The sequence below is a fragment of the Blennius ocellaris genome (genome assembly GCF_963422515.1).
Source record: "Blennius ocellaris genome assembly, chromosome: 1".
Taxonomy (NCBI): domain Eukaryota; kingdom Metazoa; phylum Chordata; class Actinopteri; order Blenniiformes; family Blenniidae; genus Blennius; species Blennius ocellaris.
The window spans coordinates 36,920,495-36,932,994 of record NC_137650.1 but is presented as its reverse complement, the minus strand read 5'-3'; the positions used below and the strand labels follow the sequence as shown (position 1 = coordinate 36,932,994).

The window sequence follows — 12,500 nt, the reverse complement described above, 5'->3', positions numbered from 1 at the left end:
TGAGAAACGCCTCCACCCCCCAGTCCTCCACCCCCCAGTCCTCCAGAGCCCAGGACGCCCAGGCGCCGGTACCGGGGCCAGGGATGGTACCGGGACCAGGGCTGGTACCGGGGCCAGGGCTGGTACCGGGGCCAGGGCTGGTACCGGGGCAAGGGATGGTACCGGGGCCAGGGATGGTACCGGGACCAGGGCTGGTACCGGGGCCAAGGCTGGTACCGGGGCAAGGGATGGTACCGGGACCAGGGCTGGTACCGGGACAAGGGCTGATACCGGGGAAAGGGATGGTACCGGGGCCGGTACCGGTACCGCAGCAGCAGCAGGCGCTGGTGGCGTGGCGAGGCGTCCAGGAGTCGTCCCCGTCCTTCAGACCGTTTGAGAAGAACCCGAGCAAACAGGCCCGGTACCAGCACTACCTGGACCGCCTGAAGCAGGGACACCGAGGTGAGCGTCTCCAGACCCCCGGACCCCGTCTCGGTACCGCCCCCCCCCCCCCCCCCCGGCCTCACGCCGCTCTGTCTGCCCCCCCCCCCCCCCCCCCCCACCACAGACGCCCTGGACCAGAGTCTGGACTCGTCCATGACGGAGTGGGAGCGCAGCCGCGAGCGGGACGAGTTCCTCCGGGCCTCCATCCTCTACCGGCCGTCCTCGTCCTCCCTGTCCTCGCGCTTCACCAGAGCCAAGCAGGAGGACGAGCAGGACATGGTGGAGGAGCGGCGGGACCAGGAGGTAGGGGGGGACGGACACACACACACACACACGCATACGCACACGCACACAGGTGAAGATCCGTTGCGTTGCCAGGGCGACGAGGAGGACAAGCAGGACGCGGTGACGATGAAGCTGTTCGGACCGATGACCAGGGAGACGTTCGAGTGGCGTCCAGACAAGCTGCTGTGCAGGAGGTTCAACGTCCCCGACCCGTTTCCAGGGTAACCACACACACACACACACACACACACACACACACACACACACACACACACACACACACACACACACACACACACACACACACACACACACACACACACACACACACACACACACGAAAATGCATAGTAATTACACGGTGTGTGTGTGTGTGTGTGTGTGTGTGTGTGTGTGTGTGTGTGTGTGTGTGTGTGTGTGTGTGTGTGTGTGTGTGTGTGTGTGTGTGTGTGTGTGTGTGTGTGTGTGTGTGTGTGTGTGTGTGTGTGTGTGTGTGTGTGTGTGTGTTCCAGGTCCCAGTTTGTTGGACTTCCTAAAATAAAAAGAGACAAATTTTCGGTCTTTAACTTTCTGACTGTGACTGAAAACAAAGAAACAACCGGTGAGTTCAACTCCTCCTCCTCCTCCTGCCTCCTCCTCCCGTCTCCTCCTCTCCTCCCTCTGTCTCCTCCTCCTCTCCTCCTTCTGTCTCCTCGTCTCCTCCTCCTCCTAACTCCTCCTCTGCGTCTCCTCAGCTCCTCAGAAACCTCCAGAGTCCTTGAAGAAGTCCAGATGGGACGTTTCGGAGCAGAAGAGCAACCAGCCTGCTGCGCCTCCTGCTGCGCCTCCTGCTGCACCTCCTGCTAGCAGCAGCCATCCCACCGCCAGCAACAAATCTGAGGTATGAAGTCCTCAAAGAAAAGTAGAGAGCTCTTCACCTCCTCACCTCCTCACTCCTCTCCTCCTCCTCTCCTCCTCCTCACCCCTCTCCTCCTCCTCCTCCTCTGCTCCTCCTCACCAGACGACACTGATCAGTCACTTCAGAAACGTCTCAGGATGAACTTCTTCTCCTCTTTTAGTTCAGATTCTCCTTCTAGTTGTTTCGAGTTTCAGACATTCAGAGTCGGTTACCATGGTGATTAGAGAACCTGAGTTAATCCTGACGTTACCTGGATTGGAGGAACCAGAGTTAATCCTGAAGTTACCTGGATTAGAGGAACCAGAGTTAATCCTGAAGTTAATCCTGAAGTTACCTGGATTAGAGGAACCAGAGTTAATCCTGAAGTTACCTGGATTAGAGGAACCAGAGTTAATCCTGAAGTTACCTGGATTAGAGGAACCAGAGTTAATCCTGAAGTTACCTGGATTAGAGAACCAGAGTTAATCCTGAAGTTACCTGGATTAGAGAACCAGAGTTAATCCTGAAGTTACCTGGATTAGAGGAACCAGAGTTAATCCTGAAGTTACCTGGATTAGAGAACCAGAGTTAATCCTGACGTTACCTGGATTAGAGGAACCAGAGTTAATCCTGAAGTTACCTGGATTAGAGGAACCAGAGTTAATCCTGACGTTACCTGGATTAGAGGAACCAGAGTTAATCCTGAAGTTACCTGGATTAGAGAACCAGAGTTAATCCTGAAGTTACCTGGATTAGAGGAACCAGAGTTAATCCTGACGTTACCTGGATTAGAGGAACCAGAGTTAATCCTGAAGTTACCTGGATTAGAGAACCAGAGTTAATCCTGAAGTTACCTGGATTAGAGGAACCAGAGTTAATCTGAAGTTACCTGGATTAGAGAACCAGAGTTAATCCTGACGTTACCTGGATTAGAGGAACCAGAGTTAATCCTGAAGTTACCTGGATTAGAGGAACCGGAGTTAATCCTGAAGTTACCTGGATTAGAGGAACCAGAGTTAATCCTGACGTTACCTGGATTAGAGGAACCAGAGTTAATCCTGAAGTTACCTGGATTAGAGGAACCAGAGTTAATCCTGACGTTACCTGGATTAGAGGAACCAGAGTTAATCCTGAAGTTACCTGGATTAGAGAACCAGAGTTAATCCTGAAGTTACCTGGATTAGAGGAACCAGAGTTAATCCTGACGTTACCTGGATTAGAGGAACCAGAGTTAATCCTGAAGTTACCTGGATTAGAGGAACCAGAGTTAATCCTGAAGTTACCTGGATTAGAGAACCAGAGTTAATCCTGAAGTTACCTGGATTAGAGGAACCAGAGTTAATCTGAAGTTACCTGGATTAGAGAACCAGAGTTAATCCTGACGTTACCTGGATTAGAGGAACCAGAGTTAATCCTGAAGTTACCTGGATTAGAGGAACCAGAGTTAATCCTGAAGTTACCTGGATTAGAGGAACCAGAGTTAATCCTGACGTTACCTGGATTAGAGGAACCAGAGTTAATCCTGAAGTTACCTGGATTAGAGGAACCAGCGTCGTACTACAGACCTCTGAACCTTCAGCTTCTGTTTTCTTTTCACAGAACGAACCTGGAGACCAGGAGAAGAACCAGGAGGAGCAGGGGGAGCAGGAGGAGCAGGAGGAGGAGGAGGAGAGCAGGCCTCCCATGGATCTCTTTAAGGCCATCTTTGAAGGCTCCTCTGACGACCAGTCGTCTTCATCAGAGGAGGAGGAGGAGGAGGAGGCGCAGGAGGAGGAGAAGGAGGAGAAAGGACACACCAACGCACAGCAGCTGAACCTCTTCAACATCACCTCCTCCTCTGTCACCTCCTCCGCCGTCACCTCCTCCTCTGCCACCTCCTCCTCTGCCACCTCCTCCTCTGTCACCTCCTCCTCCAAGCTCTCAGGAGGTCAGAGTTCAGCTTCAGACTTCAGGTTGTGGAAGTTTTTCCAAGTCGTTTGTTTTAACGAGCTTCTCCTCCAACAGCTGCTGCACCTCCTCATACTCCCTCTGTGAAAGAGGAGGAGCAGGAGGTGTTCGGTCCCAAGCTGCCACCTCCTTCGGCTGCTCCCGGTGAGCGCCGCCGCCTCTTCACCGTGATGCTAACTGCTAGCTGCTAACACGGTTCTCCCGTTCAGTCAGAGGAGGTGCTGCCAGTCGGGAGGAGCAGGAGGCGCAGCGCAGGAGGAGCAGGGAGAAGAAGCACAAGAACAAGAAGCAACACAAACACAAGAAAGAGAAGAAGGTAAGACAGTGAGAGGAGGAGGAGGAGGAGGAGGTGAAGAGGAGAATCGTTTACTACAGCGCCTCCTGCAGGCCGCACTATGTACGACATCGTTTGGAGGAGGTTTCTTGGTTGTCGTGACGACGGGTAAGTGACAGGACATGAGAGGAAGTAACAGAAAATTACAAACAGGAAGTGACAAAGTAACAGGAAGTAAGAGGAAGTGACAGGAAGTAAGGAAGTGACGAAGTAACAGGAAGTAACAAAGTAAGAGGAGGTGACAGGAAGTAAGAGGAAGTGACAAAGTAAGAGGAGGTGACAAAGTAACAGGAAGTAAGAGGAGGTGACAGGAAGTGACAAAGTAACAGGAAGTGAGAGGAAGTGACTGAATTTTCTCTGCAGAAGAAGAAACAAAAGAAGAAACACAGAACCAGGCGGCCGAAGAGCGAGGAGGAGGAGGAGGAGGTGTCTCCAGAGGAGCTGCTCAGGAGGTGAGGAGGAGTCCTCATCTGTTTCCATGGCAACCGCTACACCATCTGTCACTAAATCCATGTCTCTCTCTCTCTCTCTCTCTCTCTCTCTACAGGTTGAAGAGTGTCTCTTGAGGATCTTCATCTCTTCACTGTGTGTGTGTGTGTGTGTGTGTGTGTGTGTGTGTGTGTGTGTGTGTGTGTGTGTGTGTGTGTCTGCTGAAACCCTTGAGGATGAGACTTTTTTTATTGAAATGTTTTTCTCTGCAGATTAAAAACATTTTTTTGTGAAACGAGTCGTGAACGTGGATCTTTTCTCTGGTGACGAGTCTGTTGAACCGGGGGGGGGGGGGGGGGTTGTTTCTCCTCCAGGAGGTGCTCTGTCCCACAGGGTGCGTTTGTTTCGCCCTCAGAAGGTGCGTTTGTTTCACCTCCAGGAGCTGCCCTGTCCCCCCCACTCCCCCCCGGGGTGCGTTTGTTTAGTCTCCAGGAGCTGCCCTGTCTCCCCCCCCGGGGTGCGTTTGTTTAGTCTCCAGGAGCTGCCCTGTCTCCCCCCCCGGGGTGCGTTTGTTTCGCCCTCAGAAGGTGCTCTGCAGCAGGCAGTGGCAGCCGCAGCCGGCCGGACACTCGTCCCGCCGGCGGAACCAGTCCATCATGTGTCCCGTGTGTCCCCCGTGTCCACAGCTCAGGCAGAAGTTGGAGGAGCCGCGGACGGCCACGTGGCAGACGGCGCACTGGAAGGTGAGGCGCTTGCAGACGGCGCACTGCGTCCCGCGGGCCTGGCTGCGGCAGTGGCAGCAGTACAGGCCGAACTCTGCCGGGGGGAGGGGGGGGGGGGGGGGGTGTCAGTGGAGGTGGGCGGGGCCAGGCCAGGTGTGTGTGTGTGATGTCACTACGTACCGATGCCGCGGTGCGGCTCCGGCGGACAGGAAGCGAACTTCAGCACGTCGGCGCGTTTGTCCCGGAGGCCCCAGCGGTACAGGATCTCGCCGTAGCACTTCTTGAAGTCGTCGAACTGCAGCGTGTTGGTGGGGTCCAGCAACCTGCGGAGGGGGGGGGGGTCAGAGGTCAGGGGTCAGGGGAAGGGGGGGGGCGGAGCCTCCTCACCTCTTGTTCATGTCGTGCTGGTCCCGCTCGCGCTCCCGCGGGTCGGCGTAGGCCTGGTTGCCGTAGCGATAGTCGTCCGGGGACGACTCCCCCCAGGGGCTGCCGAGCTCCGAGTCCCCCCGCCCCCCCCCCGCGGCGGCCGCGGTCCAGGCGGCGGCGGCGGCGGCGGGGCCCGGGTCCGAGGCGGTGGAGGAGCCCGAGGTGACGGAGCTGGAGGTGTAGCTGGGCTGAGCACAGAGCAGCCGGTTAACAGCGGTTAGTCTACATCAGGGGGGGTCGGCGACCTTTCATGCTCAAAGAGCCGGTTGGTCCCGTTTAACACTGAACACAACACCCAGGGAGCCGCATGCTTTTATTTTGACAGTCCCACAGGAAGACCATGCCAGGAGGACAACTAATAAACTAAACTACATGAACTCAGCAACAAAAACACAATTACTACCAACACTACAAACCTAACATAACTCACGAATCGAGAGTGGTGCGGCGGGAGGCCGGCGGCGGCGGCGCGGGGCGGCGAGCAGCAGTCAGGGGGCGGAGCCTGTGACCGGAACACGCTGCACAGCATGGCCAGGGTCTGGACGTCACTCATCTGACTGTAGTGGTCCAGGCTGGACACACACACACACACACACACACACACACACACACACACACACACACACACACACACACACACACACACACACACACACACACACACACACACACACACACGTACACGTCAGCGCTCACGTCACACACACACACACACCTCCAGCTCTACCAACCACACTGCGTCTCACAGAGTCTCCAGCAGGTGGCGCCCAAACGGGTGTCTGGCCCAGGGAGTCTCTGTGTCCGGGTCTGGATCTGGACTCAGGTCCTCGCTGGTGGCTGCAGAGGCCAGAGCCCACACCTGCACAGGTACACACACACACACGGTATACACACCTGCACACAGTGTACACACACACACACACACACTGGAGTGATGTCACACCTTGGCTACGTCTCTGCGTCCCACCGCGAGCGCCGCCGCTGCGTTCTTCTGACACGTCTCCTGGACGTCCTTCGTGTTGAGACTGGACCAGACAACGCAATGGAGACCTTCAGTGTGTGTGTGTGTGTGTGTGTGTGTACCTGTGTGCAGGTGTGTGTGTCTCACATGTAGCCCTCCCCCAGGCTCTTGTGCACCGGCAGCAGACAGGAAATGTCCTGGACGATCACCTTCCCCGCCAGTTTGATGGGACGGTTTCCGTAGTCTGGTCCTTCCCTCTTGGTCTTGAACCGACGCGATTTCTGACCGAGGGACGGGTGGGGGTTGGGGTGGGGGTGGGGGTGGGGGTGGAGGAGACAGAGAGAGAGAGAGAGCGGGGCCGGGGGAGGACCCAGCCCACAGGAGAAAAGCACCACCTGATTAAAAGTGGTCAGGATGAAGTTCACACTGCGAGACGCTTCAGGCTTGTGTCATTAAACTATAAACCAAAGACCCGGTTTGGGGTCTGTTCACTAAAGACCGAAGGTCTGAGAGTCCAGCTGACCATGTTTCAGTGACATGCTGGGTTTAGAACCTCCTGTTTTAAGTTTCTGTCTGGAAACATCCCAAATAAACTTCTTAGATCGGCTCCGTCGTGTTCAGGAGACGTTCAGGAGACGATCAGGAGACGTTCAGGAGATGATCGGGAGACGTTCAGGAGACAATCGTGAGACGATCGGGAGACGTTCGGGAGACGATCGGGAGACGTTCCGGAGAAGTTCAGGAGACGTTCCGGAGAAGTTCAGGAGACGTTCCAGAGACATTCGGGAGACATTCGGGAGACGATCAGGAGACGTTCCGGACCGTCTGGTGTCGACCGGTAACCCAGTTCCTTCCTTCGGCTGCCCTGCAACGCAACTCCTCAGGGAAAGGAGGCGTGGCCGTTCTGGCCGGACCTTGAGCTCGGGCTGCAGCGGTGCCTTATTCGCGGCAAGGCCTCAGGCCTTATCCTGGACCACTGCAATCATTTCAGGCTCAGGGGCCTTTCGCAGTGGGGTAGTCCCAGACTCCAAGCTCCCAGAGACGGGCGCCGGCGCCGGCGCCACCGCCAGGTGCTGATATGAATAACATCAAGGACCACCACCAGCCCAAGACCATCCTGTACCAAAGAGCCGGAGAGAATCCCGGACAGGGTCCGGCCTCCTTGCCTCCGCCACGGACTGTACCTTCTGCCAGGTTCCACCCAGCAGCCGACGAGAACAAGCCTGCCAGGTCCCAGGAACCAGGAGGCCCGGCTGGACCGAACCGGGGAGGCAAAGAGGAAGACGAGCCACAAGGTGGATCTGGACTAAGAGGGCGGAGCCATGGTAGAATGCTGCTGGGACACAGGCTGAACCTGTGACCCTGTTAGTACCTGTTAGAACCTATCTGAACCTGTTAGAACCTCGACTCGGTGCGTTTGTTTTCCACACAGGCGAGTGTGACGGCGCCGGCAGGCGTCGCAGTGTGAACGGGTTAGTTTGACCTGATTTACCACTGATGGACGGGATTAAGGCGCCGTGACGACGGCGGACTTACCTGAACACTGTGACACGGTCACGGGGTCATGAGGTCATGAGGCCACGGGGTCATGAGGTCAAGGGTCAGTGGAGGTTAGAAGCTGCAGCAGGTCAGTTCATGTTCAGAGGAAACGTCACGCAGAACAGAACTGCCTCCATCCCATAATGACCCTGAACCACACGATGACCAGAGGGCTGAGCAACCTGCTCTGCTAACTCGCTCTGCTAGCCTGCTCTGCTAGCCTGTCTGCTAACCTGACCGCTAACCCGCTCTGCTAGCCTGTTTGCTAACCTGAACACTAACCCGCTCTGCTAGCCTGTTTGCTAACCTGACCGCTAACCCGCTCTGCTAGCCTGTTTGCTAACCTGACCGCTAACCCGCTCTGCTAGCCTGTCTGCTAACCTGACCGCTATCCCGCTCTGCTAGCCTGTCTGCTAACCTGACTGCTAGCCCGCTCTGCTAGCCTGTCTACCGCTATTCTAACTTGCTCTGCTAGCCTGTCTGCTAGCCTGCCTGCTAACCCGCTATGCTAGCCTGTTTTCATACTGGTTTCCTCCTGATCCAGGAAACATAATTTCAGAACTGACACTCTGGGGGGCGTGTCCTCACTCTGGAGCCAATGAAAGTGTTTGAATCTATAAGCCCCGCCTCTCCATTATGGCCGCCACACAGCAACAAACGACCTTCAAACATCACGTTGATGTGAGAAAAGCTTTTTCCTCCAGTCGAAGAGACTGACCTTCATTTAACTTCAGGAATCGAACACATTTTCACCGTCGGAGCCTCGGAACACAAACTGTGGGCGGGTCTGTTAGTGGTGAGGCAGCCAATCAGAGACATGCAGGTCAGCGGCGTTAAAACGGCGTTAACGTGACGTTAGCGCGACGCCGGAGAGCGACAGAGGAGAGAGCGAAGCTCTGATGGGTGGAGGAGCGCAGTACCGGCCAATCGCGGAGCGTTTGGACGGACCAGCGGCGACAGGCAGAGATTGGAAGCTTCTGATTGGAGGACGGTAAAAAGGAGGCGGGGCCCACGGCAGCGTGGTGGGCGGAGGATTGGTCGGAGAATAAAAATGTAAAAAAAAAAAATAAAACCATCAAGACGGCGGTCAATCAGAGAGAGAGAGAGAGAGAGAGAACGAGAGAGTTTTACATCACCATGACAACCACAAACCACTCTTCTAACATCACCATGGCAACAGTTTCAGATCACCATGACAACCAGTGTAGTGAATGACATACTGTAAAGTAACTGGTTGGAGTAACTTCCCTACTTTTATCACGTAAGAAATCAGTAGCTCATTAGCTGAATGTAACTAGTAACTCAGTTGCTGAAACTTTAGCGTTAGCATTGTCCTGAACTGTTTTACTATTTGAATGAACTCTGAGAAGGAGCCTCATTAATCTGAACACGTGTCCCATTTGATTAGCATTAGCATGCATCCACATGTGATTAGCATGTATCCACATGTGATTAGCATGGATCCACATGTGATTAGCATTAGTGTGTATCCACATGTGATTAGCATGTATCCACATGTGATTATCATGGATCCACATGTGATTAGCATGAGTCTGTATCCACGTGATTAGCATTGGCATGCATCCACATGTGATTAGCATTAGCGGGTATCCACATGTGATTAGCGTGTATCCACATGTGATTAGCAATAGCATGTATCCACATGTGATTAGCATTAGCGTGTATCCACATGTGATTAGCATTAGCATGTGTGTGTTTGTGTGTGTGTGTGTGTGTCTCACCCTCTCCTTGTAGTAGAAGGAGGAGATGGACACAGTGTCTTTATCGGAGCGAGTAGGGCTGCCGCTGTACAGACGCAAGGTGCTCTGAGACTCTGAGCGCATCTTCATGGGAGTCAGAACCCCGCTGTGGTAGGCTGAGAGGGCCGACAGGGACCTACACACACATAAACCAATCCAATCAAAGTCATTGTGTGTGTGTGTGTGTGTGTGTGTGTGTGTGTGTGTGTGTGTGTGTGTGTGTGTGTGTGTGTGTGTGTGTTGGTACCTGGGTGTGGGCTCAGTGGATGGGACTGAGCGGTGCATGGTGATTGGTCGAGTGAAGTAGACCAAACATCCTGTGCCACAGAATCGAGCTCCGGACGTCCGCGGGAATGGAATGTTAGCGTCCTGAAGGAGACGAGTTCGAGACAGAGACACAAGTTTGAGACAAGTTCCAGACAGAGATACGAGTTTGAGACGAGTTCCAGACAGAGACACGAGTTTGAGACGAGTTTGAGACGAGTTCCAGACAGAGACACGAGTTTGAGACGAGTTTGAGACGAGTTCCAGACAGAAACACGAGTTTGAGACGAGTTCCAGACAGAGATACGAGTTTGAGACGAGTTCCAGACAGAGACACGAGTTTGAGACGAGTTTGAGACGAGTTCCAGACAGATACACGAGTTTGAGACAAGTTTGAGACAAGTTCCAGACAGAGACATGAGTTTGAGACAAGTTTGAGACAAGTTCCAGACAGAGACACGAGTTTGAGACGAGTTCCAGACAGAGACAAGAGATTGAGACGAGTTCCAGACAGGGATACGAGTTTGAGACGAGTTCCAGACAGAGACACGAGTATGACACAAGTTTGAGACGAGTTCCAGACAGAGACATGAGTTTGAGACGAGTTTGAGACGAGTTCCAGACAGAGACACGAGTTTGAGACGAGTTCCAGACAGAGACACGAGTATGACACGAGTTTGAGACGAGTTCCAGACAGAGACACGAGTTTGAGACGAGTTTGATACGAGTTCCAGACAGAGACACGAGTTTGAGACGAGTTTGATACGAGTTCCAGACAGAGACACGAGTTTGAGACGAGTTCCAGACAGAGACACGAGTTTGAGACGAGTTCCAGACAGAGACACGAGTATGACACGAGTTTGAGACGAGTTCCAGACAGAGACAAGAGATTGAGACGAGTTCCAGACAGGGATACGAGTTTGAGACGAGTTCCAGACAGAGACACGAGTATGACACAAGTTTGAGACGAGTTCCAGACAGAGACATGAGTTTGAGACGAGTTTGAGACGAGTTCCAGACAGAGACACGAGTTTGAGACGAGTTCCAGACAGAGACACGAGTATGACACGAGTTTGAGACGAGTTCCAGACAGAGACACGAGTTTGAGACGAGTTTGATACGAGTTCCAGACAGAGACACGAGTTTGAGACGAGTTTGATACGAGTTCCAGACAGAGACACGAGTTTGAGACGAGTTCCAGACAGAGACACGAGTTTGAGACGAGTTCCAGACAGAGACACGAGTATGACACGAGTTTGAGACGAGCTCCAGACAGAGACACGAGTTTGAGACGAGTTTGATACGAGTTCCAGACAGAGACACGAGTTTGAGACGAGTTTGATACGAGTTCCAGACAGAGACACGAGTTTGAGACGAGTTCCAGACAGAGACACGAGTATGACACAAGTTTGAGACGAGTTCCAGACAGAGACATGAGTTTGAGACGAGTTTGAGACGAGTTCCAGACAGAGACACGAGTTTGAGACGAGTTCCAGACAGAGACACGAGTATGACACGAGTTTGAGACGAGTTCCAGACAGAGACACGAGTTTGAGACGAGTTTGATACGAGTTCCAGACAGAGACACGAGTTTGAGACGAGTTTGATACGAGTTCCAGACAGAGACACGAGTTTAAGACGAGTTCCAGACAGAGACACGAGTTTGAGACGAGTTCCAGACAGAGACAAGAGATTGAGACGAGTTCCAGACAGGGATACGAGTTTGAGACGAGTTCCAGACAGAGACATGAGTTTGAGACGAGTTCCAGACAGCGACACGAGTTTGAGACAAGTTCCAGACGGAGACACGAGTTTGAGACGAGTTCCAGACGGAGACACGAGTTTGAGACGAGTTCCAGACAGAGACACGAGAGGACAGACTCGGAGACGAGGACCGACGTTACCTGATAGGAGCCGTAGGTGTTGGTGACTCGAGGGAAGGCCTGCAGGGCCGGAGTCACCGGGTTGGAGAGCACGAAGGGACCCGAGGCCGGACTCTCCTCCTGAGTCTGAGAGGAGACACAACAGGGTCTGGGTCAGGATCAGGGTCTAGATCAGGGTCTGGGTCAGGACGGGGTTCCTCACCATGTCAGACTCCAGGCAGGACACGAGCTGTCGGACACACGGTTCCAAACAGTTCTGGTTCCTCTTCACTTTCTGCAGCGACGTGTCCCTGAGGGTCTGGAACGAGACACAGTCCTGATGTGGTCTGACAGAACCCGGCTCTCGGTCTGGACTAGAACAGGGACGAGAGCAGGACTCCACAGACCGGATGCTACATGCCAACAGAATGAGGACAAGATGGACGGGGACAGACTAGACGTTCAGGAACCTTCTGGATCTTTGTCTTCATGGCGGACGGGATGGTTGTCGGGGAGACGAACTGGAAGGTGGGCGGGGCGTTGTTGGGGTACTGGGCGGGGAACTTGACCACCACCTGAACCTGGAGGCTGCCGAAGTGGGCGGAGACAACGCAGCTGTGGTTCATGGCGTCCATCTGCAGACAGGAAGTGGTCATCGGTCAGAGCGAGTC

General features: G+C 54.0%; 2 protein-coding genes across 2 annotated transcripts in view; one reads left to right on the top strand and one right to left on the bottom strand.

Annotated features, from left to right (window-relative positions):
* The window catches only part of gpatch1 (G patch domain containing 1), a 7,649-nt gene extending 3,130 nt beyond the window's left edge, over positions 1 to 4,519 (top strand). The window contains exons 11-20 of the mRNA XM_080494987.1: positions 1 to 441; positions 548 to 726; positions 802 to 929; positions 1,221 to 1,309; positions 1,443 to 1,588; positions 3,185 to 3,512; positions 3,590 to 3,676; positions 3,742 to 3,848; positions 4,230 to 4,318; positions 4,414 to 4,519. The exon at positions 1 to 441 is cut by the window's left edge and continues 57 nt beyond it. Of these exons, the coding sequence (XP_080351113.1) occupies positions 1 to 441; positions 548 to 726; positions 802 to 929; positions 1,221 to 1,309; positions 1,443 to 1,588; positions 3,185 to 3,512; positions 3,590 to 3,676; positions 3,742 to 3,848; positions 4,230 to 4,318; positions 4,414 to 4,432 (1,613 nt within the window). The 3' untranslated portion in view covers positions 4,433 to 4,519. The remainder of the gene's footprint in view (positions 442 to 547; positions 727 to 801; positions 930 to 1,220; positions 1,310 to 1,442; positions 1,589 to 3,184; positions 3,513 to 3,589; positions 3,677 to 3,741; positions 3,849 to 4,229; positions 4,319 to 4,413) is intronic.
* Positions 4,520 to 4,866: 347 nt separating this feature from the next.
* The window catches only part of LOC308129188 (GATOR2 complex protein WDR59-like), a 17,107-nt gene continuing 9,473 nt past the window's right edge, over positions 4,867 to 12,500 (bottom strand). The window contains 12 exon segments of the mRNA XM_080494998.1: positions 4,867 to 5,111; positions 5,198 to 5,340; positions 5,405 to 5,631; positions 5,874 to 6,015; positions 6,190 to 6,302; positions 6,387 to 6,468; positions 6,552 to 6,685; positions 9,686 to 9,839; positions 9,951 to 10,072; positions 11,872 to 11,976; positions 12,053 to 12,148; positions 12,300 to 12,464. Coding sequence (XP_080351124.1) covers positions 4,876 to 5,111; positions 5,198 to 5,340; positions 5,405 to 5,631; positions 5,874 to 6,015; positions 6,190 to 6,302; positions 6,387 to 6,468; positions 6,552 to 6,685; positions 9,686 to 9,839; positions 9,951 to 10,072; positions 11,872 to 11,976; positions 12,053 to 12,148; positions 12,300 to 12,464 — 1,719 coding nt within the window. The 3' untranslated portion in view covers positions 4,867 to 4,875.